Source organism: Pyrus communis, chromosome 10, assembly GCF_041283825.1.
Source record: "Pyrus communis isolate YQ-2024b chromosome 10, ASM4128382v1, whole genome shotgun sequence".
Classification (NCBI taxonomy): Eukaryota; Viridiplantae; Streptophyta; class Magnoliopsida; order Rosales; family Rosaceae; genus Pyrus; species Pyrus communis.
In genome coordinates, this window is record NC_142574.1 from 7103857 (window position 1) to 7129687 (window position 25831).

The 25831-nt window shown below is 39.5% G+C and overlaps 3 protein-coding genes across 4 annotated transcripts; 2 read left to right on the forward strand and 1 right to left on the reverse strand.

Moving 5' to 3' along the window:
• The first annotated feature begins 844 nt into the window (after positions 1-844).
• Positions 845-2160, forward strand: LOC137727898 (BURP domain protein USPL1). The gene is made up of 2 exons (XM_068466762.2): positions 845-1169; positions 1274-2160. Exons 1-2 carry the CDS (start codon positions 1080-1082, stop codon positions 2093-2095), a joined length of 912 nt encoding a protein of 303 aa, XP_068322863.2. The 5' UTR covers positions 845-1079; the 3' UTR covers positions 2096-2160.
• Positions 2161-19913: 17753 nt separating this feature from the next.
• On the forward strand, positions 19914-21105 carry LOC137730201 (BURP domain protein USPL1). 2 transcript variants are annotated; one of them, XM_068469271.2, is made up of 2 exons: positions 19914-20071; positions 20206-21105. In XM_068469271.2, exons 1-2 carry the CDS (start codon positions 19976-19978, stop codon positions 20992-20994), a joined length of 885 nt encoding a protein of 294 aa, XP_068325372.2. In that variant the 5' UTR covers positions 19914-19975; the 3' UTR covers positions 20995-21105. The 2 variants fall into 2 exon arrangements, with proteins under 2 accessions (XP_068325372.2, XP_088533961.1); XM_088677835.1 differs by having other exon boundaries at positions 19926-20071; positions 20215-21105.
• A 3775-nt stretch (positions 21106-24880) lies between these two features.
• Positions 24881-25802, reverse strand: LOC148693447 (uncharacterized). The gene is made up of 2 exons (XM_088677836.1): positions 25615-25802; positions 24881-25507 (listed from the first exon to the last, which is right to left on the reverse strand). The coding sequence occupies exons 1-2, from the start codon at positions 25663-25665 to the stop codon at positions 25052-25054; spliced, it is 507 nt and encodes a 168-aa protein (XP_088533962.1). The 5' UTR covers positions 25666-25802; the 3' UTR covers positions 24881-25051.
• Between the last annotated feature and the right edge of the window lie 29 nt (positions 25803-25831).

Consider the following 25831-nt stretch of genomic DNA (forward strand, 5'->3'; position numbering starts at 1 on the left):
ATTAGTGTGAGGGATTTTTGAGTATATTTTTCTTTGATTACAAAAAACATACACGCTTATGTGGTAGTTTATGATTGATTGAGACAACCAATAGGAACGAAGGACATATGTGCTCTTAAATCTTTAACAGAGATTTAATAAAGAACAAAGAAAATTACATATTGGATTGGTATTGCTAACAGACTTGATTACGAGGTCATGAATGACAGCTTTTTCTACCATAGGAGCCATATTAAAACAAAGGTGTGGTGTCTCACCATATGGGCCAAAAAAAAGAAAAAAGAAAAAAGAAAAAAGAAAAAAGCTATATGCTAAACTTATTACAAGAATGTTTATATTGCAACCCCAAGTCTTGTGAATTCTATTCCCCCCACTAGTCCAATCACTCGTATAACATTTTATTTTGGGACTTTTCTTCGTTGGATTTTTTGGGAGAACAACTACTATGATACAAGTAAACTGCAACTTTTAATGTTTTATGTTGTTATCTTATGTAAATAAAAATTCACATTTTTTTATTTATTATTTACATGAAACGCAATTATTGCGATGCTTCATGTAAGTGAAAGAAGAGGCTCCAAGAAGCAAAAGGGCTCACAATCACATGGAATGCATGGATATCAAGAAAACAAGAAAACAAAACGCATGTGTCTATTGTTTAGTGGATAAGAACAACAATAATTATAACAAGACAAATTAAAGAGACAATAAGTGGATGGCCAACCGGCCAGCACTTGCAAGTCAATAATGCATTTGCCACAATTAAAAGGTGAAACTTAAAACTGTACATTTTTTTCCCGCTAATTATTGAGTATTTAGACTATGATATAATGTTATGAAAGTTATCTATTTAAGCTATATTTTATGAACTATATGATGTGATGATTAATAATTTAATTATTATTTAAGTATAAGTATAAAGTAACGTATTTATTTTCTATTAGTGATACATAACATGATATACAAATGTGATCTAAAAAGTTGATCTACACGGTGTGCCAGCTGCTGCGGAAAACCTATAGATTTTGTTCTCTTTCAGCACTTGTGTTGTGCTCTATCAAAATTAGTGGAAGAAATTAATGGTAAGCACTAGTAAGTTCAAAGGAAGGAACATGGAGACAGGACTTGTGCTCTTGATCCCCATACTGCATCTCCTACTGCTTGTCATGGTAACACTTCATTTCTCTCTCTACTAATTCTTATACTTTAAATTAGAAAAATCTCATGATACTGCAACAATGGCAATCTTACCAATTTGTTATATATTATGCAGTGTCCTCAGGGAATCGAAGGAAGAGACTTTATGGATCGAAGAATTCGTGCTAAGACAGATGGTGATAATGGCCATGAAACTACACATCATGACCATGCTCATCATGCTCATCCATCATCCCACATGCATCACATGGACCATTCCCTCATGATTTTCTTCACCTTGAAGGACCTAAAGCTGGGGAAAACAATGGCCATCTATTTTCCCAAAAGAAACCCTTCAAAATCTCCCCACTTGTTGCCAAGAGTAGAAGCTGAATTATTTCCCTTCTCCTCAAAACAACTCCACCACCTTCTTCAAGTTTTTTCCTTCTCTCAAGACTCTCCCCAAGCCAAAGCCATGGAAGATACTCTTAGACAATGTGAGACTGAACCCATCAAGGGAGAGATCAAGTCATGTGCTACTTCTTTAGAATCCATGCTTGACTTTGCACGCAGCATCTTCGGATTGGATAATACTTTCAGTGTTGTGTCCACTACCCATCTCACAAACTCATCCACCCATTTCCAGAACTACACTATTTTGGAAGAGCCTAAAGAGGTTTTAGCTCCCAAGATGGTGGCATGTCACACCATGCCTTACCCTTATGCGGTTTTCTACTGTCACAGCCAAGAAAGCATGAACAAGGTTTACAAGGTTTCATTAGGTGGTGAGGATGGAGATAGAGTGGATGCTGTTGCTGTTTGCCACTTGGACACCTCTCAGTGGAGCCCTAATCATGCTTCATTTCAAGTCCTTAGGATTAAGCCAGGGTCTTCTCCTGTGTGCCATTTCTTTCCTGCTGATAATCTTGTATGGGTTCCAACCTCCACTTCTGTGTAACATTTAATGCAGCACAGTGTTTGACTATAAAAATAAAGGTCAATGTTCTTCGGAACTTGTTGATTTTTCTAGCTCCCTAAACTACGTACGAACATATTCTCTTACGTTTTATTCCGCTCGTCTGTGTCTGGGCAGTGAAGACTCTCATCCGTGTGGATAGTTCAACAAGTTGATTAATTCACGTCAAGAAAAACCGCAAGATAAATCTTGCAATTACAATTGCAAGATAAGCATGCGAAAAAACAATTGCTTCTCTTATCCTCTCTTTGAAGCTAGTCAAATGGTTCAGTGCCTATGGAAGTATGCATTTTTTTTTTAAAATTGAAAACTGAAGATGGGCAGAGCACTAAAATTCCAGCAGTTCCTGAAGGAATAAAATGATCTATGAGACCTTTCACATGGGAAGATACGTCTACTGTCCACAGTTTTCATAATCACATATGTAAGCATGGTTAATCACATGAAACACCAATAATTGAGAAGATTTAAATATAAATATTAAACTTGATGTAATATATTGATATTTTAATTTCTAAGGTCTTCTTTGATCAGACCATGTAAGTCTGCCTAATGCTTCAAAGGAATGAGAATGATGACTGAAACCTTATGTCCAAAACCCAGTCGGTGCTAGCATGACGACTGCTGTAACTGTACTAGAACAACTTAGTTTTCTACCTTTAATGAAAACAATATTTGAAAACATTCTTCATATTTTCTTGTAAATGTTAAAAGTACAACACCAGCCCAAAGATTAAGGTCCAGCCCATTATGAAAGTCTTGGTGTTCTAGAAGAATCATGCATGGGATTTTACTAGAGAATTCTAGCAAGCAATGTAGGTGGGATGCGTGCACATTAGTAGGCTAGAAAATTCTAGCTATAATATCATATAGGTTTGTTTGCTAGAAAAATATAGAAGAAGTGGGCAGTTGTAGAAAGAAAGATTAGGTTCCATGTAAAGCCCATGTTGGTGGGCAAGGGGAAAGTCAGCAAGCCCACCTATAAATATGGGGGTGGTGTTGTAAACTTGTAATCAAGAAGAAATAAGAGAGCAAACCAAGAGAGAGTTAAGTAAGAGACTGAGAAGCCTTGTAAATGAGTAGTCTTGCGAAGAGTGTGAGTGGTTTAGAGTGTGTATCTAGAAGTGATAGAGTGTCATAACTTCTAAAGTGTGTCATTGAGAGTGTGTGTTGTAATATTTTGTGTGTGTAATTGTTTACTTGTTTTGTCTCTCCAGTTAAAGTTGTGTGCTCTAATTTTTCCTTAACAATTGGTATCAGAGCTACGATCAGAGACCGTCTCTAGTGAAGCTTCCAAGAATCGTGAGTAGTACTTTGCAAGATTGTTAGCTAATCTTGTTTGGCGTATCTACGTTCTGCCAACACGATGAGTGACTTTCAAGTCGTTGGAGGAATTAAGAAGTTGAACAACAAAAATTACAACACGTGGGCGATGTGTATGGAGTCTTACCTACAAGGCTAAGATTTTTGGGAGATTGTCGACGGTAATGAAGTTACGCAGCCGGAAGAAGATGCCAACGGCGCTCTGTGGAAGCGGAAGATCAAGGCAGGGAAGGCCATGTTCGCCCTAAAAACCACAATTGAAGAGGACATGTTAGAGTACATAAGGAAAGCCAAAACACCGAAAGAAGCGTGGGGCACCTTTGCCATACTCTTTTCAAAGAGGAACGATACAAAACTACAGTTTCTCGATAATAAGCTATTATTAGTGGCCCAAAGGGACATGACGATTGCCCAATATTTCCACAAGGTAAAGTATTAGCTGTGAAATTTCTAAATTAGATCCTAGTGCTGACATTGTAGAATGTAGGATAAAAAGAATAATTATCCATAGGTTGAGACCCAAATATTGAGGCTTCGTTGCCATTGTACAAGGATGGCTGACCCAACCATCATTTATTGAGTTTGAGAATTTGCTTGCCAATCAAGAAGCTTTGGAAAAGCAAATGGGAGAGGTCTCGTCAAGAGGTAAGGAGGAAGCACTCTACACCAACAAAAGTAAAGGTAGCTTCAAGCAGCATGCTGGTAATGAATCTAAAAGAATGGTGACAAGGTGAAAGGTCATCAAGGAGGTGGGAGTTCTCGGCCAGAAGGAGCTCCAACGTATCACGACAACCGTGGTCAGTCCCAGAATAATAAAAGGTTTGAGGGTAAATGTTACAATTGTGGAAAGAAGGCCACATGGCAAAGGACCCTCATCTAAAAACGGTTTGACGGATATTAAGATATGTAAAAAGTACAATTGACTATGGTTTGTTGTACAATAAAGGTGAAGACCATAAGTTGGTTGGCTATTGTGACATAGATTTTGCAGGGGATCATGACACCAGGAGATTGACCATTGGGTATGTCTTTAGAATTGGGTATGAAGTAGATTCGTGGTGCAGCAAGAGACAACCAACAGTGTCTTTGTCAACCACAGAAGCAGATTATAAAGCAGCAGCAATGGCAGCATCAAAAGAATGCATGGTTAGTATAGTTGATGAGTGATCTATATCAACCAGTAGATTATGCAGTACCATTGTACTGTGATAACCAATTGGCAATTAGCTTGGCAGAAACTCCAGTCATTCATGTGAGAACTAAGCATGTGGAGGTACACTATCATTTCATTAGAGAGAAGGTCTTGCTAAGATAAGACAGATCAATACAGATGATCAAATTATGGACTTGTTCACAAAAGGTTTGAGTACCGACAAGTTCGAAAAGTTTCGTTGTCAATTCAACGTGGAGAAAAAAATGAGCTGGTGTTGAGGGGGAGTGTTAAAAGTACAACACCAGCCCAAAGATTAAGGTCCAACCCATTATGAAAATCCTGGTGTTTTAGAAGAATCATGCATGGGATTTTGCTAAAGAATTCTAGCAAGCAATGTCACTAGGATGCATGCATATTAGCAAGCTAGAGAATTCTAACTATAATATCATATAGGTTTGTTTGCTAGAAAAATCTAGAAGCTTGTAACAAATGTGTCATAAGTAAAAACCCATGTCGGTGAGCTGTTGTAGAAAGAACTAGAAGATTAATTTCCATGTAAAGCCCATGTCGGTAGGCAAGGGGAAAGTCGGCAAGCCCACCTATAAATATGGGTGTGGTGTTGTAAGCTTGTAATCAAGAAGAAGTAAGAGAGCAAACCAAGAGAGAGCTAAGTAAGAGAGTGAGAAGCCTTGTAAGTGAGTAGTCTTGTTTTAAGTGTGAGTGGTTCTACGTGTGTTTCTAGAAGTGAGATAGTGTCATAGCTTCTAAAGTGTGTCCTTGAGATTGTGTGTTGTAATATTTTGTGTGTGTAATACAAGTAATTTGTTTACTTGTTTTGTCTCTCCAACACTTGTGTTAGAGTTGTGTGCTTTAATTTTTCCTCAACAGTAAATACTTATGACTTTAAAGATATAAATTTACTTTTCACTTCTGCATTCAAGCAGTCACATATATATAACATATATTCAACAAGATTATAATAAATAACTGAAAATGATTCAAACTTATAATACAAAACTCACGAACCAGCCGAAAACAATATAATAGTCTTAGTGACTTAACTCCAAAATGAATGCAAAAGAGAACTAACTAAATTAGAAAACATGAATCTCCCACTAATCCAATGCATCAAAATTGAAAACTAAGCCAACGTTCTTCGCATGCATATGGAATGCTACATTAGGAATAGTTTTATTGAGTGGATCCGCCAACATTGATTTAGTATCAATGTAATCTATTTTGACTTGCTGCTTCTTGACTTCCTTGCGAATCATCTTATACTTAAGATTCAGATGTCTAGTTCTATTAGACATTTTCTTATTCCGAGCATGGAAAATAAACGGCTTTGTTATCGCACCATAAGTGTATAGGCCTAACAATCGATTCGATAACATTCACGCTAGATATGAAGTTCTTCAACCACACATCTTGCTAAGTGGCTTCATACCAAACTACATACTCAGCCTGCATAGTAGATGTATCAACTTCCTGTCTTTTATACTTTTTCAAGACACAACTCCTCCGGCGAGCATGAAAACATAGCTGGAAGTAGACTTGAGAGAATCTGCACACCTCGTAAAATCCGAATCCAAGTAGTCAATCAACTCAAGATTGTTGGTCTTTTTATAACAGAGCTTATAAGTCTTAGGCCCTTTCAGATATCTCATACTTTATTTGCAGCCATCCAATGAGTGAAACCTTAGATTAATATCTAGACAAAACATCAATTGCTTGAGCAATATCAGGTCTAGTGCACACTTGTGTGTACATGAGGCTGCCTATAAGAGAAGCATAATGTCTTCTAGCCATCTCTGCCCTTTCAATTTTAGTTTGGGGGCATTAGAATTTACTTAGCTTGTTTGCCTTTTCCATGGGAATGTCACAACCATTGCAATCCTGCATGTCAAACCTTTTAAGAATTTGTTCAGGTAAGCTTTTTGAGATAAGCCAAGTATTTTATTCTTCCTATCTCTAGTGATTTCTATCCCTAAAACGTAAGATGCCTCCCTTTTGTCTTTCATCTCAAATTTATTAGACAAGAAAAGATTTGTCTCATAGAGTAGGGTAAGATTGGTGCTAACTAGCAATATGTCATCTACATAGAGGACCAAAATTAGAAAATTCCTAACATTGAGTTTTAGATATATGCACTTTTCAAAAGGATTTTCAATGAAACTACAATCTTGGATAACTCAATCAAATTTCAAGTACCATTATCTTGAGGCTTGTTTCAAATCATAAACGGATTTGTTGAGCTTACATGTCAAATTCTCTCTTCTTTCTTGAATGAACCTTTTAGGTTGCTTCATGAAAATCTCTTCATCTAAATCTCCATTCAAGAATACGGTTTTTACATCCATTTGGTGTAGAAACAAGTCAAAGTGAGCTACGAGTGCCATTATGACTCTAAATGAATCTTTGGTACAAGTTGGAGAGAATATCTCATTGTAGTCAATTCCTTCCTTTTGTATAAAACCCTTGACTACTAATCTAGCCTAAGATCACTCTACGTCTCCCTTAGAATCTCTTTTGGTTTAGAATACCCACTTACATACTATAGCCTTGCACCCTTTTGGTAATTGGACCAACTCCTAAACTCCATTTTTACTCATTGATTCGACTTCATGGTTTTCAACCACTCTTCATTTTGTAAACTAGTCATGGCTTCTTTGAATGTAATTGGAACAACCCCTCCCAGTTTAAATTCAGATTCTTGAAGATAACAAGAAAATCATCCGGTATTGCAGGCTTTCTAGTTCTTTAGGATTTTCTTAAATTGGTTTTGGTTGTCGACATTGTTAGTAGGGGCTATAGGCTCATTCGCTTGAATTGATATGTCATGATCATCACGTGTTATTTCTTACTACTCATTTTCTACGTGAGCATTAGTGGGACTTCCTCACTTGCTATCATGGTGGGGACAACAACAATATCCTCTTCTAGAACAACCTTTTGTTGATTAACTTCCTTTTATTCTTCAAAGCTTAAGCTTTCAACCTCTAAATCACCAATAGACTCTTCTGTAAACTTAGCTGTCCTAGATTCAATAATTCTTGTGGTGTGATTTGGATAATAAAACCGATAGCCTTTACTTCTTTTCGAGTATCCAATGAAGAAACAACTAATGGTTCTTGGGTCCAACTTTTTCTCCAATAGATTATAAGCTCTTGCTTCTGTCTTGTAAACCCCAAACTTTTAGATGAAATACACTTGGTTTCTTCTTGTACCACGATTCATATGGAGTGCTTGGAATAGATTTGCTGAGGACTCTATTTAAGATGTAGTTCACTGTCCTTGTAGCCTCACTCCACAAAACATTGGCAACCTTGTGCAGCATATCATACTCCTCACAATATCTTTATGAGATCTATTTCGTCTTTCTAAAACTCCATACTGTTCAGGTGTTCCACGATTAGTATACTGTGCTACAGTGCCATTCTTATCCAAAAATGGTGCAAAAGGTCCAGGACGATGGCCAACTTCATCATACTTGCCATAGTATTCCCCACCTCTATCGGATCTATCAACTTTGATCTTTAAGTCCAATTTGTTTCCACTTCAGCTTTATATATTTTAGGGTGAAGTGCTGATTTAATCCCTAAACTATCACCTCAGTGAAAGTTAAGTCCTTAAATTATTTTTTCGGTAAAATAAGTCCTTAAATTCATTAAAAATTGCTAATTTCATCCCTACTATTATATTCAAAGCTATTTTATCCAATTTTTCATCAACTTAAGTCACTTCACACACTTTAGAGTGTAATACCGTCATTTTCTCGCCTATAAGCCCTTAACATTTCATATAGATTGTGAATCTAATGTCTAATTTACCCTCTGAAGTTAATTTACACTATTTCTTTATGAAAAACTACCAATTCACCCTCCAAAGTTAACTCCATACATTGTTTCTTTATGAAAAAAATATCAATCTACCCTTCAATGTATATCACATACAAGTAACGTAGCTTAAATTGACGGAAAATTGAATATAGTAGCTTTGAATATAATATTAGGGATGTAATTGGTAGATTTTTATAATGCAATGATTGATTTTTCTGAAAAAATAGTTTAGCGATCTAATTTTCACTAAGGTAATAATTCAAAGACTAAATTGGCAGTTCATCCTATATTTTAAAAGCTTCAAACGCAGCAGATTTTTCAGCCAAAAAATACACAAGTGACCATACCTAGAATAATCATCTATGAAGGTGATGAAATACTTAAAACCATCATGTGTTAGTGTAGGAACAGATAACATATGTCAGTGTGAATAAGTTCCAGCAGATTTTGGCTTCTAATTGCATCCTTTTTCTTGGTGTTAACCATTTTTCCCATTATACATTCAACACAAACATCCATGTCTTGATAATCAAGTGGTGGCAAAATTTTAGTTTTTTTAAAGTTGCATTTGTTCCTTTGATATATGTCCTAAACGCTTGCCATAACTTGGATAAAGTTTCATTGGTTGAATCATTCTCTTAATTCTTACGTGTTCATGGAGACAAAAGGAACCTTGCAATTTAGCTTAAACAAACCACTTCCAATAGAATACAACTTATGACTAATATCAAAACCATTTTCATTAAAATTCGGAAAAAGACTTATTCTTAATGAGTTTGCTAATAGAAACCAAATTTCTTCTCATGGAAGGTGTGGAGCCTAAAATAATTCAAAAAATTCTAGAGGTAACATGTGGGCTTTTATTCAAGGAAGACAAGATTGCCCTCAATAAATGGGTAGGCTTCTTAGATGCTCCCACGCGCATCTCACATTCCTGAAGGTCTCAGCAGCTGAATACGACTGCCCACAACTCACTTGCCCTTGGCAATGAATTAAAGATAAGGATTAATTGCCCAAATCCTATCTTTAATACATTCCCATTTGAAGATTGACTCCAATCAAGTAAGTAATCCTAATTTAAATAAAGTAGGGATAATTACACCATTATCTCAAAATATAATTTCCTATTAAATATCTTGGGAATATTTAGAGAATATCTCTCCATTAAACACTATGGCCGGCCCTATCCCTATAAATACCCCATATTCTACCAAATTTTCAGAGCTTTTGCAACCTTAAAAAAGCCTTAAACACTTTACTCTCTCAGAGAAACTAACTTAGGCATCAGAGATCTGTTGACCTAACCCTCCCACCTCGTGGAAGCGTGAGGCTTAGGTCTTTGATCAAAGGTGTTGATTGTTTTGCAGGTGCATTTTCGTCAAGATTGAAGATGGCAGAAATTTGCATCGACAAATTGGTGCTTTCATTGAGAGCTGATTCAAAATACTCGAAAAAAGCTCTCGCATTAGTTTTTTGAATTTTCTATTACGTTGAATTTCTCACACGTCTTATCAATTAATTTTTCCTAGAAAACTTTCTCGATCAATCCTGGAGAAAGGATACAATGGTAGGAAATTCAGAAACTATGACGAATGGAACCCTGTACATGCAAGGATTTGGACCAGAGAATGGAGACGAGGACATAGCCCCACGATGGAGGTCCTCAAGGCTCAATGCGACGGCATAAAGAGCCCCACCACCGTGGAGTCGCGCCACTATCATCACTACCGTGACCTAGTAGCCACGGTAAGGCCATCAAGCCACAGCACCACGAATACCGTTGCTGCCCTTGTAGCGTCGCACCCAACCAAGCCTTAGGTAAGAGGCCCAGGTCTATTTCCAAGCCCATAGGCATGAAGCCCAAAACTTGGCAGCTGCCATAACAGGCCCAGGGTAGGAGGCCCAGCCCATTATGACAGTAAGTTCAAACCCGAGCCCATGATGCAGCAATTGTTACCTAGCTCAATGGGCCCAAGCCTAAGCTACCTAGCCAGTAAGTCATGATGTGGCAGCCTAACGGCCAGAAAGGCTCACGGCCATGCAGGTCTAAGGCGAGCAGACGCCGACCCAACGAATTGGCCCGTGGCCTAATCCATTATGAGGCCACCTCCAGTGATCCAAATTCAAACCACAGGTTCCGCGATCGATTCAAGGTTACTTTCACCCTATTTTTCTGCAAAAATGCTCACTTTGGGCTCAAGTTTTGTACCTGTAGTCCATTATACTTCTACCACACATGGAGGCGCCCATTATCTAGACTCTTCTAATCCAAATAGCAAGCACCATCTACCCCAGCATGTCGCCAATTTGACAAACGCCCTTGTCTAGCAGACCACTTTAGCGAACTAGCTCCTCGAGCGTATCGAGATGAAGGACACCCTAGACGATGTGTCCCGAAGCAGGACAAGGGCAGAAAAACGTGACTCATTCTAACGACATTTCGGTAAAAAATCGCTTAGCCCGTCACTAACTGTGTGTTCAGGTAGTGTGCACTCTCGTTTGGGCCATTGGGCAAACTTCTTCTCTTGCCTAGATGCACAGTGAAGCGTTTATTCCCTACTCCGACGAGCACTCATGATATTCCAGGAGAAGCGTCCATACAAGGCTAGGCCCATAAGTAAATCTTCCTATGAGGTAATGGAATGGGCAGCCGCTTGATGCCCAAAGAAGAGCATGTGAGCAGTCCAGCTCAAGTTCCACTGGCAGCGTCCGCCCAAAGTGACGGTGGGCAACATAAAGCGAACCACGTTTATCGCGACAGTGACACAAATGAGCAAGACATGCCGAAAAGCAACTTGGACCAACAGGTCAACACCAGGGGCAGCAGAAGGCTTCGTTGCCCCCCCAAGTGCAAATCTAGGAGGAAGTACAAAGGCTGGTAGCAGAACAGCAGCGTGGATTCCAACGCATTGACACTGTCGATGATGCCCTCCGTAGAGACGTGGCCAACCTGAGTAGGTCAGCATTTAAAGACGATATTGAGCAAATGGAGTCACCGCGGAAGTTGAACCCGTCACATTTCACTTTGTTTAAAGCAGATGAAGATCTGGACAGATACTTGATGCACTATAGAAGTGCTATGACCCTCTACGCTAACAATGACGCTTTCATGTACAAAATCTTTGCCACTATGCTCCAAGGGAAAGACTGGTTCCACACTCTGCTACCAAGTTTAATCCGGAAGTTCGACGAACTTTCCTTGGTTTTCATAAAGGTTGTCCTGCCACTCAATCAAAAAAAAGTCTGACCACCTTTTCAACATGAAGAATGACCTGAATGAGTCACTCCGCATTTACATCAAGAGATTCAAGGCAGAGAAGGCGAAGATTGTCAGAATCGACGACAACATTGCATACTCAGCTTTCTGAAAGGGGCTCCTAGTAGATCACCTGCTTTTCGGAGAATTGATTATGGGCGAAAACCTGTCCCTGTTAAACTCTTATGCTTTGGCAGAAAAGCACTCACTCTAGGATGAGAAAAAAACCTCCTAGAAGCTGCTTAAGCAGCCGTGCAAAGACGAAGAACTGGCTCAGAAGAAGGCGAGCGATAAACCACTCAATAACAAAAACAAGCTAGGAGACAAGCGTATGGACTAGTCCCCAGCAAAGGGAGGCACAGTGCCCAAGACGTACACCAAGTTCTCAGTCCCAATCAACCAGATCCTTCGCGACCTCAAGGACAAGCCATGGTTATAGCCATCGCCACCCTTAAGGGGTGATACCTCTAAAATGGACCAGACCAAGTACTGTGCATTCCACAGAGGCCTTAGGCACACAACCAATTACTGCACCACATGCAAAATGTACCTTAAGCATCTCATGAAGGAAGGCAAATGTGACCAGTATATCAACGGACCAGTTGCTTGGCCAAGGTGAGAAGCAGATGCCAATGCCAAACCCCCAACCAAGATAATCTGAATCAAAGAAATATTTGTTGACTATGAGAATCTAGGTGCCACCAACAACTCCAAAAAGAGGAAGATCTAGCAAACGAGATTAGTCTATCAAGTTCAAGCCATATATGTTGTACCTGGACCAATTACCAGTTTCACCGAGCAAGACGTTGAGGGAGTAGACTTTCCCCACGACGACAATGCCTTGGTGATTTCTGTATAACTGGCCCACGCCATCGTTGACAGAATTATGGTGCATAACGGCGGCTCAGTCAATATCCTATAACTATCAGTCATCCAAAGGATGGGCCTAGAAAACACCATCCAACACAAAGCAGAGGTTTTGATCAAAGTCAACGGACTCACCTCAACTGCCATTGACACTATCACACTCGATGTAACCAGTCCACCGATGGTCTCATCGCAGACCTTCATGATCGTCAGCGACCATGCTATGTCCAGAAAATTCGATTTCGTATCTCGGGAGAAGCCGTCGAAGAGATCAAAGGCGACCAGGCTATGTTCAGGAGATGCACTGTACAAATTCTGAAGGAATCAAAGAAGAAGTCTTTCGCCTCAGTAGTAACAGTTGAAGTGGAGAAAGATGACTCCACATCCGCCAAATAGCAATTATAGTAGACAGGTTAAGAAGATGGCGTCAAGGTCGACAATGCCTTAGAAGATGAATCAAGATGAAAACCCAAAGAGTATGCCGATGACATCATTGTTGACCTCTACTAGCCGAAAAAGATGGTTAGAATTGGCTCACATCTGAGCCTGGCGGAGAAGGAAGAACTCATGGCTTTCCTTAGGAAAAATCATGACATCTTCGCATGGTCACCCTCTGACATGCCCGGTATTGATCTAACGATAACTTGTCACAAGCTGCAAGTCGATCCCGTTGCCAAACCTGTGATCCAGAAAAGGCGACATTTCGTACCTAAGCGAGTAGTGATTATTGAAGCGGAGATCAACAAGTTACTGGAAGCCGGATTCATTAAGGAAGTGGCGCACTCAGCATGGCTGGCCAACGTCGTGCTAGTAATGAAAAAAAAAAAAGTGCAAATGGAGAGTATGTGTGGATTACACCGACCTCAACAAGGCATGCCTAAAAGATAACTACCCGGTTCCCTGAATCGACCTGCTCGTTGACTCAACATCCGAAAACCAGTTGCTCAGCTTCTTAGACGCGTACTCAAGCTACAATCAGATTGCCATGCACAAGCTTGACAAAGAGAAGACCACATTCATGATCAAGTAAGGCATATACTGTTACAAGGTCATGCTTTTTAGCCTCAAAAATGCATGAGCAGCCTACCAACGACTCGTAAACACGATGTTCAAGAAGCAAATCAGAGTCACCGTGGAAGTTTACGTCGACGAGCTTATGGTGAAGGGCAAATAGCGGTCAGACCACATTTAACTTGGTAAAGACTTTTGCTATCCAACGAGGAATCGAGGCTCATCCAAGGCAGATCAGAGCGATCCTGGACATGAAATCACCCATGGCTCTTAAGGAGATCCAAAGTCTGACCGGACGAGCAGCCGCACTTAATTGGTTCCTTTCGCGATTCATCAACCGATGCAAGCCATTCTTCAAGGCAATAAAAAAGACGTAGAAGGACAAATGTGACGATGAGTGCGAGAAAGCATTTCAGGACCTGAAGCAGTACCTGATATCACCTCCACTATTATCCAAGCTAGAAGCAGCAGAAAACCTGTACATCTATCTAGCAATATCAGAAGTAGCAGTAAGCTCTGCCTTCGTACGAGAAGAGCTGGAGGCCCAGCTACCTATATTCTATACATCCAAAGCTCTCATTGATGCGGAAACTAGATAGCCGAAGATTGAAAAATTAATTTTGGCGCTAGTTGTTGCAGCTTGGAAGCTCAGATCCTACTTTCAAGGGAATCCAACCATCGTCATGACCCAACACCCATTGCAATCAATTTTGCACAGTCCAAACGCTTTTCAATGAGTGATGAAGTGGGCATTGGAACTTGGCCAATACGGCTTAGCATACTAACCCCGCACAGCGACAAAAGCCCAGATGTTGGCGGACTTCATAGCAGAATTCACCCAAGCTTGAAGGATGCAGTAACATAACCTAAAAATGCCTCGGAGGTAACCGAGCACGCCATAGCCGTACTAGCCCCACCTGATGGAGATTGTTGGCGTTTGCAAGTCGATGGATCATTCAACCACCAAAGATCGAGGGTAAGCCTAGTTCTTACTACCTCGGACGGTTCAATGCTTGAGTAGATGATTATTCTAAGCTTCAAGGCATTAAACAACAAAGTAGAGTATGAAACCCTACTAGCATGTATTCGATTGGCAAAAGACCTAGCGGTGAAAAAGCTTGTAATCTATTCCGATTCCCAGCTGATCACCAACTAAACTTCTGGGGAGTACGCAACAAAGCATCCAAGGATGGCCCGATACCTCGAGAAGGTACGAGAACAGCGAGCGACGTTCCAGGTGTACATACTCACTCAGGTTTCGCAAGTAGAAAATGCCAACGTAAACGCACGAGCAAGCCTAGGCTCTGCACTAGACCATCAGTTGAGGCGCTCCATCCCAGTCGAGTACTTGGAAAAGCCAAGCATAGATAAGGAACCAACACTCGAGATGGCGCAGATCTGCACGACACCAGATTGGCAAGATCCTATCATCGACTACATAATCAACGGACCACTCCCTGCAGAACAACTGTAGTCCAGGAAGCTCCAAATGAAGGCAAAAAACTACTATATGTGGAATGGCATGCTCGTTCGAATATCCTTTTTAGGACCACATCTTCCCTGCCTATCGCCTCTCGACGACCTGAAGATTCTTAGCTCAATCCACGAAAGAGTATATGGAAACCACTTTAGAGGCTGTTCGCTGGCACAAAAAGTTTTTAATGCTGGCTATTACTAGCCAACTATGCATCAAGACGCTAAGGAATATGTACAAAGGTGCGACAATTGCCAGCACTTCAAGCCCGTGCCTGCACTACCTGTCAACGAACTCCACCGTAGTCAAACCCTTGGCCATTCATGCAATGGAGGATTGACCTGGTAAGACCAATGCCACCTGCTACAAGGGCAGATGCATGATGATTGTGGCGACTGACTATTTCACAAAATGGGTCGAAGCCGAACCCATGACTACAACCGCCCAGACGGATATAGAGTGCTTCATATGGAAGAACATCATCTACTACTTCGACATCCCACACTTCATTGTCACTGACAATGGTCCCCAGTTTATGGGCAAAGACTTGGCGAAGGTCTTTGAAAAATATGGCATCAAGTAGCACATGTCCACACCTCGATATCTGTAAGGCAACAGGCAGGCCGAGATGTCCAACAAGACTATCCTCAATTGCCTTAAGAAAACCCTTTCAGACAAGAAAGACAAGTGGCCAGATGAGCTCCCCAGTGTTCTATGGACATATTGTACCACCAAGAGACGAGCAACCGGTGAAACTTCATTCTCCCCAGCGTATGGCTCTGAGGCTATCATTCCTCCCAATATCACGATGCCAAGCACCAACACTGTACTACCAAATTTAGAGCAGTACGAAAAGGAGATGACCATAAACTTAGACCTGGTAGAGGAAGAGCACGAGAAGGTTATCACCCGCATTGCGGCTTATTCTTTTCCAGCTACAACAAGAAGGCAAAAATTCGACAGTTCCAGCCAGGAGATTTAGTCCTAAAAAAAGCCTTCATCATCGTCCGACGGGAAGGCTCCAAAAAGATGACTCCTATCTAGGAAGGTCCGTACAAAATTAGCCAAGTAGGCGGCAAGGGCAGTGACACCCTCACCATTATGAGCGACAAAGAAATCAACAAGCAGTGGAATGCCTACAACCTAACAAAGTACTACGTGTGACCTTCCACCATTCCTTAGACCCTGTTCAGGACAAAAAAAGTTCGAAGACTCAAGCAACTTGATGAACAATACCTCACATGCCGAGGATTATCAGTTGTTATGCCGTTACTGCCTATGAGCAAAGTTAATAAAATCCTCTATTTTCAATGAAGATTGAAGTAATTATTCACAAGCCTGGGTTAAATGCATAAACAAACTGACTAACCTTGTGACAAGCAAAAGACGCATGCTGCCTTACAGACATGGCGTAAGCGATCCAGCGTAAAAGGTTAAACTAATCCCTCAACCACCCTTGTGACAAGCAAAAGACGCCCTTTGCCCGTTCAGACATGGCGTGTACTCTCCAATACGAGAGGGTAAACTAATCCGGAATATCCAGACGTGGATGGGTGGTACGATTGCTCAGTTTCTCCTGAATACAATGTCTACCTACGCCAGACGACTCCTAGAAGTGGCCACGATAATCCTTCCCCTGGATTCAATTCCGCGGGATCTCGAGTCTCTAACCGGAAGAGATGCTAAGTGTAGGACCCTGCCCATGAAATAATTCGTGTGACAAGATGGTCCGTCCTCAATGTGCAAATCTTCATGAAATGACTAGGTTTTAAAATGTTGCAAAACTAGTTAAGCAACATGTGTAATCAAAGTTACGACTCGAAAGGATATGGCCTCACGCCTAAAACGCCTCCAAGAGCCAAGAACGATGCTTGAGGTGGTTACGCGAGTTGTTTGCTTCTGTAAGTAAAACGCTAGTCGACGACCCAACAACTGGCAGCCCAAGGCAATCCGTAAGCCAAGATTTACGCCCGCTATAACTATGTGGACTCGCCTACTTACTTAAAAGCAGCGCTTCTGGCCGACTGTTTACGGTTAAGTTTTGCTAAGATAAAGCCGAGGTACAACTATAGCAGCTACACGGACCTCATCTGCTTCCTATGAGAAGCATGAGTCCGGCCAATAGCTCTATAAGTTAAAAACCTCACAACATGCCCCCGGAAGGCCAAGGCTCAAGAAGCCACTTGAAAGCTGGAATACAACCATAATAGCCCCACGAACTTCTTTGCTTTCTAAGCAAAGTACGTGCTCGACCGTTGGCCCTGGGAGGGCTAATGCTCATGAAGCCAACCAAAGCTGAAACTCATAACTATAGTAGCCACATGATATAACTTGCTTCCTATGGAGGCAACGAGTTCGGCCGCCAGCTCTATAAGTTAGAAATCTCACACTTTTTCTTCTTACAGGTAAAGCTCTAGAAGCCCCGAAGCCAAAGGTAAAACCTAAGTGATGACATGGGATCATCTGCTTCATTGAGGCAGCTCACCCCGCCGACCATTATAGGATAGAGTTTTGCAAAAACATAGCGAAATAGAAGGATTGAAGCAAAACAAGGAAAGCTGTTTATTAAATTTTTAGCAAATTGATAAACTGGCTCAAAGGCCAGCAAAGCTCAAATAAAGCAAAACAAAAAGGAAAAGAAGAAAATTCCTAAGTCTAAGCAAAAAGACTACTCATTGGCAGCCTACGCAACCACTTGTTCCTCCATTGCCACGCCTTCAGCAGCCGCACCACTCCCAGCAGCCAAAGCTTCCATCTGCTCATCATCACCCGTCCCTGCCTGGACTGCCTGACCCTCAGCTGCTTCACCAGAGGTAGCCTCAAATGAGAAATCAAGCAGATCAACTGGAGAAATGGAAAAAGTCTCGAAGTCCTTCTTGGAAAACTCATAATCTGATGGTCTCCCTGAAGGTGGCCTACATAGCCAAGCTTGTAGAAATCAACTTGACAAGAAGCAAGCGCCACTTCGTGACCAGCTTTCTCATTCTTCAGCTGCACATTCTCTTTAACAAGCCTAGTGTGAACGCCCTGTAGCTCATCTAGTTTCTTTTTTAGGTTCTCGTTAGCAGACAGCGCACCTTGTAGATCCACTTCCTTGGACTCAAGCTTACTGGCAACCTCCTTGAGATGAGACACTTCAACATGCATGAAGATAAGCTCCTCGTCCTTGGTAAAGCAAGCAGATTGTAGCTCCGAATTGACACACTCAAGGTTCTCGACCATCGGAGAAACACGACTGATTTCCTTCTCTGCAGCTTCCAACATCGCTTGAGTCATACTAAGCCTAGCATTTAAATGGGCGACCTCCTGATAAGCAATCTCCAGATGCAAAGAAGTGGGGGCAAAGACATTAGACCCTTTCAAAACGGCGAGTTCAGATTTGAGATTCTCGATATTTTCAGCAGCCGAGTGAAGCTGAGCCACGAATGCCACTTCGGCCTCCTTAGCACACTTGACAGCATCTTGATGAACTTGTATAGACTCAACTACCAAGATCAAGGTCTTATGCATGGTAGCAATCAGGGAGGACCTTCTTGAATAGGCAGGACATTTCGCAAAAGAGTTTAAGTGGATGACAACTTTCCCAACACTGTCAACAAACTTGGCGCATGCATCGACGTCCTCAAGTAGGTCAACCTTTAGCAGCACACAAACCTCGGGAAACTCTCTAGTGATAGTGTAACCTGCAACGTTAGTACTTATTTAACTTGGTCTCCATTTTCTGAATTGATAGTGGGCAAAGGAGTTTTAGGAAAACAAAAATGAACTGAACTCGAATCGAGCTGACAAAATCGGACAGTAGTCAAACAAAACAAAAAAAAAAAAAAGAAAAAAAAAAAAAAGAAGAAAAAATTGAACCGGACGGAACCGAACCCACTCCTACAGATCATAGTATAGAGAAGAATCAAGATAAGGATTCCAAATTTTTGGAAGGCTTCCAAACTAGATTTGCTTTCTATATTAAGTAAAGATGAGAACCAAAAATTAGATAAAATATGTTCTTTGTTTTACGATTGGGTTTTACTGATGAATGGTTGGATTGTGTATACATCTTCGTCTTCTTCCTAAATTCTTCATCCTTTCGTTCCAGATGGTTTTGGAAACATGACCACAACAACGAAATTTACAGTTCTTTATTAATTCAGAAATTCTTCTGGTCATACAATTTTGGCAAATGTTTTTCATTTAGGAATAGTTTCTGTTTTACAAGCGGAATCTGCAATATTTAAGATAAATTGGTTTGATTAGGTGAAATACACGAATGTAAAAGAGCTCTTAGTCTATACATGTATACATGTATCATAAATTTAGCTGTATACTTAATAAAGCATAAACAGATCAACTCTTTCCGGAGATTTGGGCTTTGGGCTTAGGGCTTTGGTATGTTTAATAATTAGACACCATGTTCTAGGTGATATACGGAGTAAAAGATAGAAGGGTATGTGTCTACAAATATTAGTGAAAATATCGATATGTAAATGTGTAAAAATATTGTTTGATATATTAATATCGGTTGCATTCGATAGAAGTTAATGATGAAATTTGCTAAAAAACATGAACATTTAAAATGAAACTGAAGAGAATGTCACATGTTAGTTTGTTGATATATATTTAACCAATATGTCAATAGTATCGTCGAAATTTGTTGATTTTCATCAAAATTTGACTTCGAATCTTGTGCAGTTTAAACGTCATTCCCTTTTCATATTTTTATCTGATTTTATTGATATTTTCACGGAATATAGACCATAATGAAAATTTCGAGTGGCTAAATATAATGACGAGAATATAAAGAGACAATAACAAGTGGGTAGCCATTGGGCCCAACACCTAAAGTCAATGATGCATTTCCCACAATAAATTAAACATGCTCACCTTTCACCCATTAAATGAGTAAAGACTTTCCAAGTCAATCTTTGTGATCCTTCAGAATTAGCAGATGAAAAGAACGGAAAGGAGTTTTAGTGAGGGAAGAAACATGGGTTCTGGACTTGCTTTCTGGACCGCCTTACTTCTGCTGCTACTGCTTGTTATGGTAATATTTACTTCATTCCCTTAGTCTTTTTTCTCTCTTTAATTTAGTATTGTTGAATTACAAAAGAATTATTAGAAATTAGTTGCAGTTTTCAAATTTTCATGTCTTATTTTCTCTTCCATTTATTTATGCAGTGTGCTCAGGGAATTGAGGGCAGGAAGATGAGTGAAAAACAGTGGGAAACAACACATACGGAGCATGTTCATGCTCATCCATCATCTCACATGGATCACATGGACCCTTCACATATGATTTTCTTCACCTTGAAGGACCTAAAGCTGGGGAAAACGATGGCCATCTATTTTCCAAAAAGAAACCTTTCAAAATCTCCCCCCTTATTGCCAAGAGAAGAAGTCGATTCAATTCCCTTCTCATCAAAACAGCTCCACCACCTTCTTCAATTCTTCTCCTTCTCTCAAGACTCTCCCCAAGCCAAAGCCATGGAAGATACTCTTAGACATTGTGAAACTGCACCCATCAAAGGAGAGATCAAGTCCTGTGCTACTTCCTTAGAATCCATGCTTGATTTCGCACGCGGCGTCTTCGGATTCGACAACCGTTTCAGTGTTGTAGCCACAACCCATCTCACCAATTCAACTACTCTCTTCCAAAACTACACGATTTTGGAAGAGCCTAAAGAGATTTTCGCCACAAAGATGGTAGCTTGTCACACCTTGCCTTACCCTTACGCAGTTTTCTACTGTCACAGCCAAGAAAGCAAGAACAAGGTTTACAAAGTTTTATTGGGTGGTGAGGATGGAGATCGAGTAGATGCTGTTGCTGTTTGCCACATGGACACCTCTCAGTGGAGCCCTAATCATGCTTCATTTCATGTGCTTAAGATTAATCCAGGGTCTTCGCCTGTGTGCCATTTTTTTCCTGCTGATAATCTTGTGTGGGTTCCAACATCCACTCCAATGTAATATTTTAATTTTAATGCAGGAGTCTGTTGGTTTTTTCTCACTAAGTTTATGCTAAAATGTTATGTAATTTGAATAAAGTTAAAAGGTTAAACTTCTTTGGAGTTTGTTGAATTTCCACCAAGTGACATTATTTGTTCATGGATAATGCTAGGAAGATCAAATTTTTTAAATTAAATTTACAAATTTAGTGATGTTGTTGATGATTGGATTATTACATAATCGTTGATTAAGGTGCTTATTTTCTATTGGTAACATATCATTTTGTTTGCAAATTTGAATTAAAATTTTGGTTTCCTATGCATTACTCTTTGTTGATTTCATTCTTCCTGAAAATTCACCAATGTTAGTGAAAACAATCAAAATATATACAGAGAAGAAAAAAAACCATTAATTTACAGTAAATAAGCAATGTTTTAAGAGTTTTTTTTTTTTTTTTACTGTAAAAGGGAATTTTGAACGACTTATTTGTCAACAGTCCAATTTTGTGACACAATGAAATTTCAATAGAAAAAGATCCTAACTGAAAAATGAAACGAAGTAGGGTAGATATGCAAGAGGCTGAAAATTAGTTGTCAAATTAAATAGAGTTTAAATTCCTAACAGGAAAATGAAACGATCTAAGGTAGAAATGCAAGAGGCTGGCTGTCTAATTAATTAGAGTTTAAATACATTTATAAGGAAAATAGAGAAATTCCTGACAGAAAAAATGAAACGAATTAGGGTAGAAATGCAAGAGGCTGAGAATTAGCTGTCTAATTAATTGGCGTTTAAATTCTTAACTGGAAAATGAAACGAATTAAGTTAGAAATGCAAGAGACTGGCTGTCTAATTGGGTTTAAATGCATATGTATCAAGGACACAGTAAACTACTGAAAATAGAAAAATTCCTAACTGGAAAATGAAACGAATTAGGGGTCTTCAATTCTAATTGTGACATCCCACATCGCCCAGGGGAGTGATACTTATATGTATATTCTCATCCCTACCTAGCACGAGGCCTTTTGGGAGCTCACTGGCTTCGGGTTCCGTAGGAACTCCGAAGTTAAGCGAGAAGGGGGCTTGAGCAATCCCATGATGGGTGACCCACTGAGAAGTTGCTCGTGAGTTCCCAAAAACAAAACCGTGAGGGAATGGTAAGCCCAAAGCGGACAATATCGTGCTACGGTGGTGGAGTCGGGCCCGGGAAGTGATCCGCCCCGGGCCGGGATGTGACAAATTGGTATCAGAGCCTAACCCTGGTCGTGGTGTGCCGACGAGGACGTCGGGCCCCTAAGGGGGGTGGATTGTGACATCCCACATCGCCCAGGGGAGTGATACTTATATGTATATTCCCATCCCTACCTAGCACGAGGCCTTTTGGGAGCTCACTGGCTTCGGGTTCCGTAGGAACTCTGAAGTTAAGCGAGAAGGGGGCTTGAGCAATCCCATGATGGGTGACCCACTGGGAAGTTGCTCGTGAGTTCCCAAAAACAAAACCGTGAGGGAATGGTAAGCCCAAAGCGGACAATATCGTGCTACGGTGGTGGAGTCGGGCCCGGGAAGTGATCCGCCCCGGGCCGGGATGTGACACTAGGTCTCTTGTTTTCACTCAGTATTACGGTCTGATGATATTTCTTTTTATTTGTAAGTAAGAGGTCTTAGATTTAAATGTCGTAAATGACGAATTTGATATCAAATTAGATTACCCTTTGTGTGGCTTATCGAACTCTTTCATTTTCTTAATGTAAAATATAGCGTTGTACTAAAAAAAAAAAAAAAAAATTCTAGGTCTCTTGTTGATTTCCTTTTCCACGTAAAGATAAGTACTCTTGGCACAAACAACAATGCGTCTCCTGCAGTTTCAGTCAACAACAATTTGTTATGAAATGTAGTAAAAAACTGAAATATGGCAACCATGCAGAAAATTTTCAATGTTTGAGGCAGTCGCATGGTGAGCAAATGGAAAACATGCATAAGTTTTTCAGCATTTGAGGCTGTGTTCTCGTTAGCAAATGGCAAACATGCAAGAAGTAATTATTTTCCTTCGTCCACTTATATTATACTAAGTATTATATACCCAGTTCTCATACATTCTCATCATTTCCTATTTTGCGCGATCACAGTTAAGCCACGTCAACATTTTATATTGATTTTTTTTATAGAGATAATAAGATAAAAAAAAATAGTAATATAAAATGTAAACATGACTTAACCGTGACCGCACAAATAAAAAAAGATGAAAATTTATGTGGGAACTGGAAGAGCAGAGAAGCCAGTTCCCATAAAAATTTCTCCTTCTAGTGAACTCAGTCAGTCAGTCAGTGCCTTTGGAAGCATGCATTTGAATTAATTTTTTTGGTCTAATTACGAATAATTGAGCACTGACAATGGAGAACATTCAGTCTCAAAGAGCCTCAAATTTTTTATCGAGCGTCCCAACACTACAAAGTTCCAATTGATCCCACCTCTAGTTTCTCTCAAACCCTTCAACTCATCCTTGATTTTATTTTTGAACGGCTCATAATTAAGAGTTAATTTTTGTCTTAAATCACTTTTTAAGGATTTTTCACGTTAAAAATGTTACTTTTACTATCTATGTGTACCATAATTTGTATTATCTCTTCATGTGTTAATGGACTCTACTTTTATTAGAGAGATATTACAAATAGTTGACTAGTTTCACATATAAATTAAAGTTCTCTTGAGAACATTAGTTTCTATTTTTTTTTTTTAACATACGATATTATCTATATTAACGAGAAAGGGAAGGTTAGACTCACAATGGACTAGCAATAATATGGTTCAATTCGTCTTTACTTTCCATTTTAAATTAGAGATATTTGCTAATCACGTCTCCCTTTTGAAGTGAAACTTATCATCAAATTTTTAGGGCATATCACATGTAAAATTTAGAACAAAAAACCTAGTATCAAATAGTTTATAGTTTAGAAGAAAGAAGACCAAATAATTTGATAACGGCGAAAAGATTTTACGATACTAATAATCAAATTAAAACATGACAAATTGATCATATAAAATGTTCTTTCTTTCTTCTCCAGTTGAGCTCTTGAAGTGTTTTGTATAAAAATTACAATCTTGAGGTGCTTTTTCAAATTTTTTTATTCTTCGCCATATCTCCAAAGGGTACTATGAGCTGAATATATATTGTTGAATCATTTTTCGAAAGTTTATAATTTGGAGTACAGTGATTATCTAACATGGTGTCGGTGATACTTATATAGTCTATTATCTGTCATTCATAGGTTCTATATGAGTGATTGGAATTTGTGATAATAATTAAAAAATGTAGAGAAGACATGCCTCTTTTGTTCATGATTCTTTCTACCGTACTTGCTATTTAAACATACATGAATGAACAATATTTCAACAGGGGAGCACAAACGGCTAGCCTTTTTGATAATCTGCCACAAACGGCTAGCCTTTTTGATAAAAAATGGGCAAGTAGGAATGATTACTCTTTGATATTTAATTACAGAAATATCATCTTTTGTGATCGTCGTCGATATTAGAAAATATCATTTAAAGTAATCATTTAGTACTATGATATAGTGATATTCATCTTATCAAAGATAATTTTGAATTATATTATTATTAGCCCATTGTGAAACTTAATCCATCATCTTTTCTTAGTATACATAATATCGTTTGTCAAAAAAAATAAATAAATAAATAAAGGTATATAATAAATAGATCCTTGAAATCTCAGCCCTCTTGATCTGATATTTGGAAAAGCCAAAATTTCCATTAGATGTGACTTCTTCAACCCATGATACTAACAAGCAATAGTTTCTACTGTTAATTATGCATCTTTCACACAGTTACTAGATGCCTTTGGCAAGATGGCTAAAAGCACACAAAATAATTTCAATAATTGTAACCTGAGACATTCAGCACAAATCAAAGGTGATGGAAATTCAACACTACTATGAATATATAGTACAAATGAGAGAGAGAGAGAGAGAGAGAGAGAGAGAGATCTATTTTTATTTCAAACTTGGTCTAATATATAGATCATAGCACAGGAAAACATGTTCCCCATCATCATCCTAAATCTGATTTAGCCATGGTTGACTGTTTGAATGTATGATGCTTTGTTGAAAAAGGGCTTATTTTCTGCAGGTTGATCCTGATGATGATGATGATGAGCACCATGGTATATAATAGCATTAGGCCTCATGTCAAAGTCCCTAACAAAATGTCTGTTTTCTGTCGACGGCACTTGATGATGATGAGCACCATGGTATATAATAGCATTAGGCCTCATGTCAAAGTCCCTAACAAAATGTCTGTTTTCTGTCGACGGCACTTGATGATGATGAGCACCATGGTATATTATAGCATTCGGCCTCATGTCAAAGTCCTTAACAAAATGGCTCTTTTCTTTTGACGGCACTTGATGTTCATGTTCTTGATGGACAAACAGGTCTTTAATGGCTTCTGGCATGGGCTGGTCATTCATCACACTCTTCCAGTAGTCTCCCGAGTCTTTTCTTGCATAGCTGTTCTGGGACATCTATATAAGTTCCATTAACAAAGGATTAATTAGTTGAGAATTAAATCAAAGTTTTATATTAAGTTTAAAATTGATGAACGAATTCGATCGATATGAAACTTGCTTACCAAGAGGATGGAGGACAGAATTAGCAGAAAACAACAGATGGAGAACTTCATCTTGGCCAACTGAAGAGAACACACGCTATATTTTAAAACCTCGGCTCTTACAACTCTGAAACTCTCTGGCCACTTGACCCGTTACCCTTTATAGGCAGCTTACATTAATAGTTTATATTTTGAGAGACAAATGCAATTTGGCCGAACTTGTGACCCTCCAATGAAA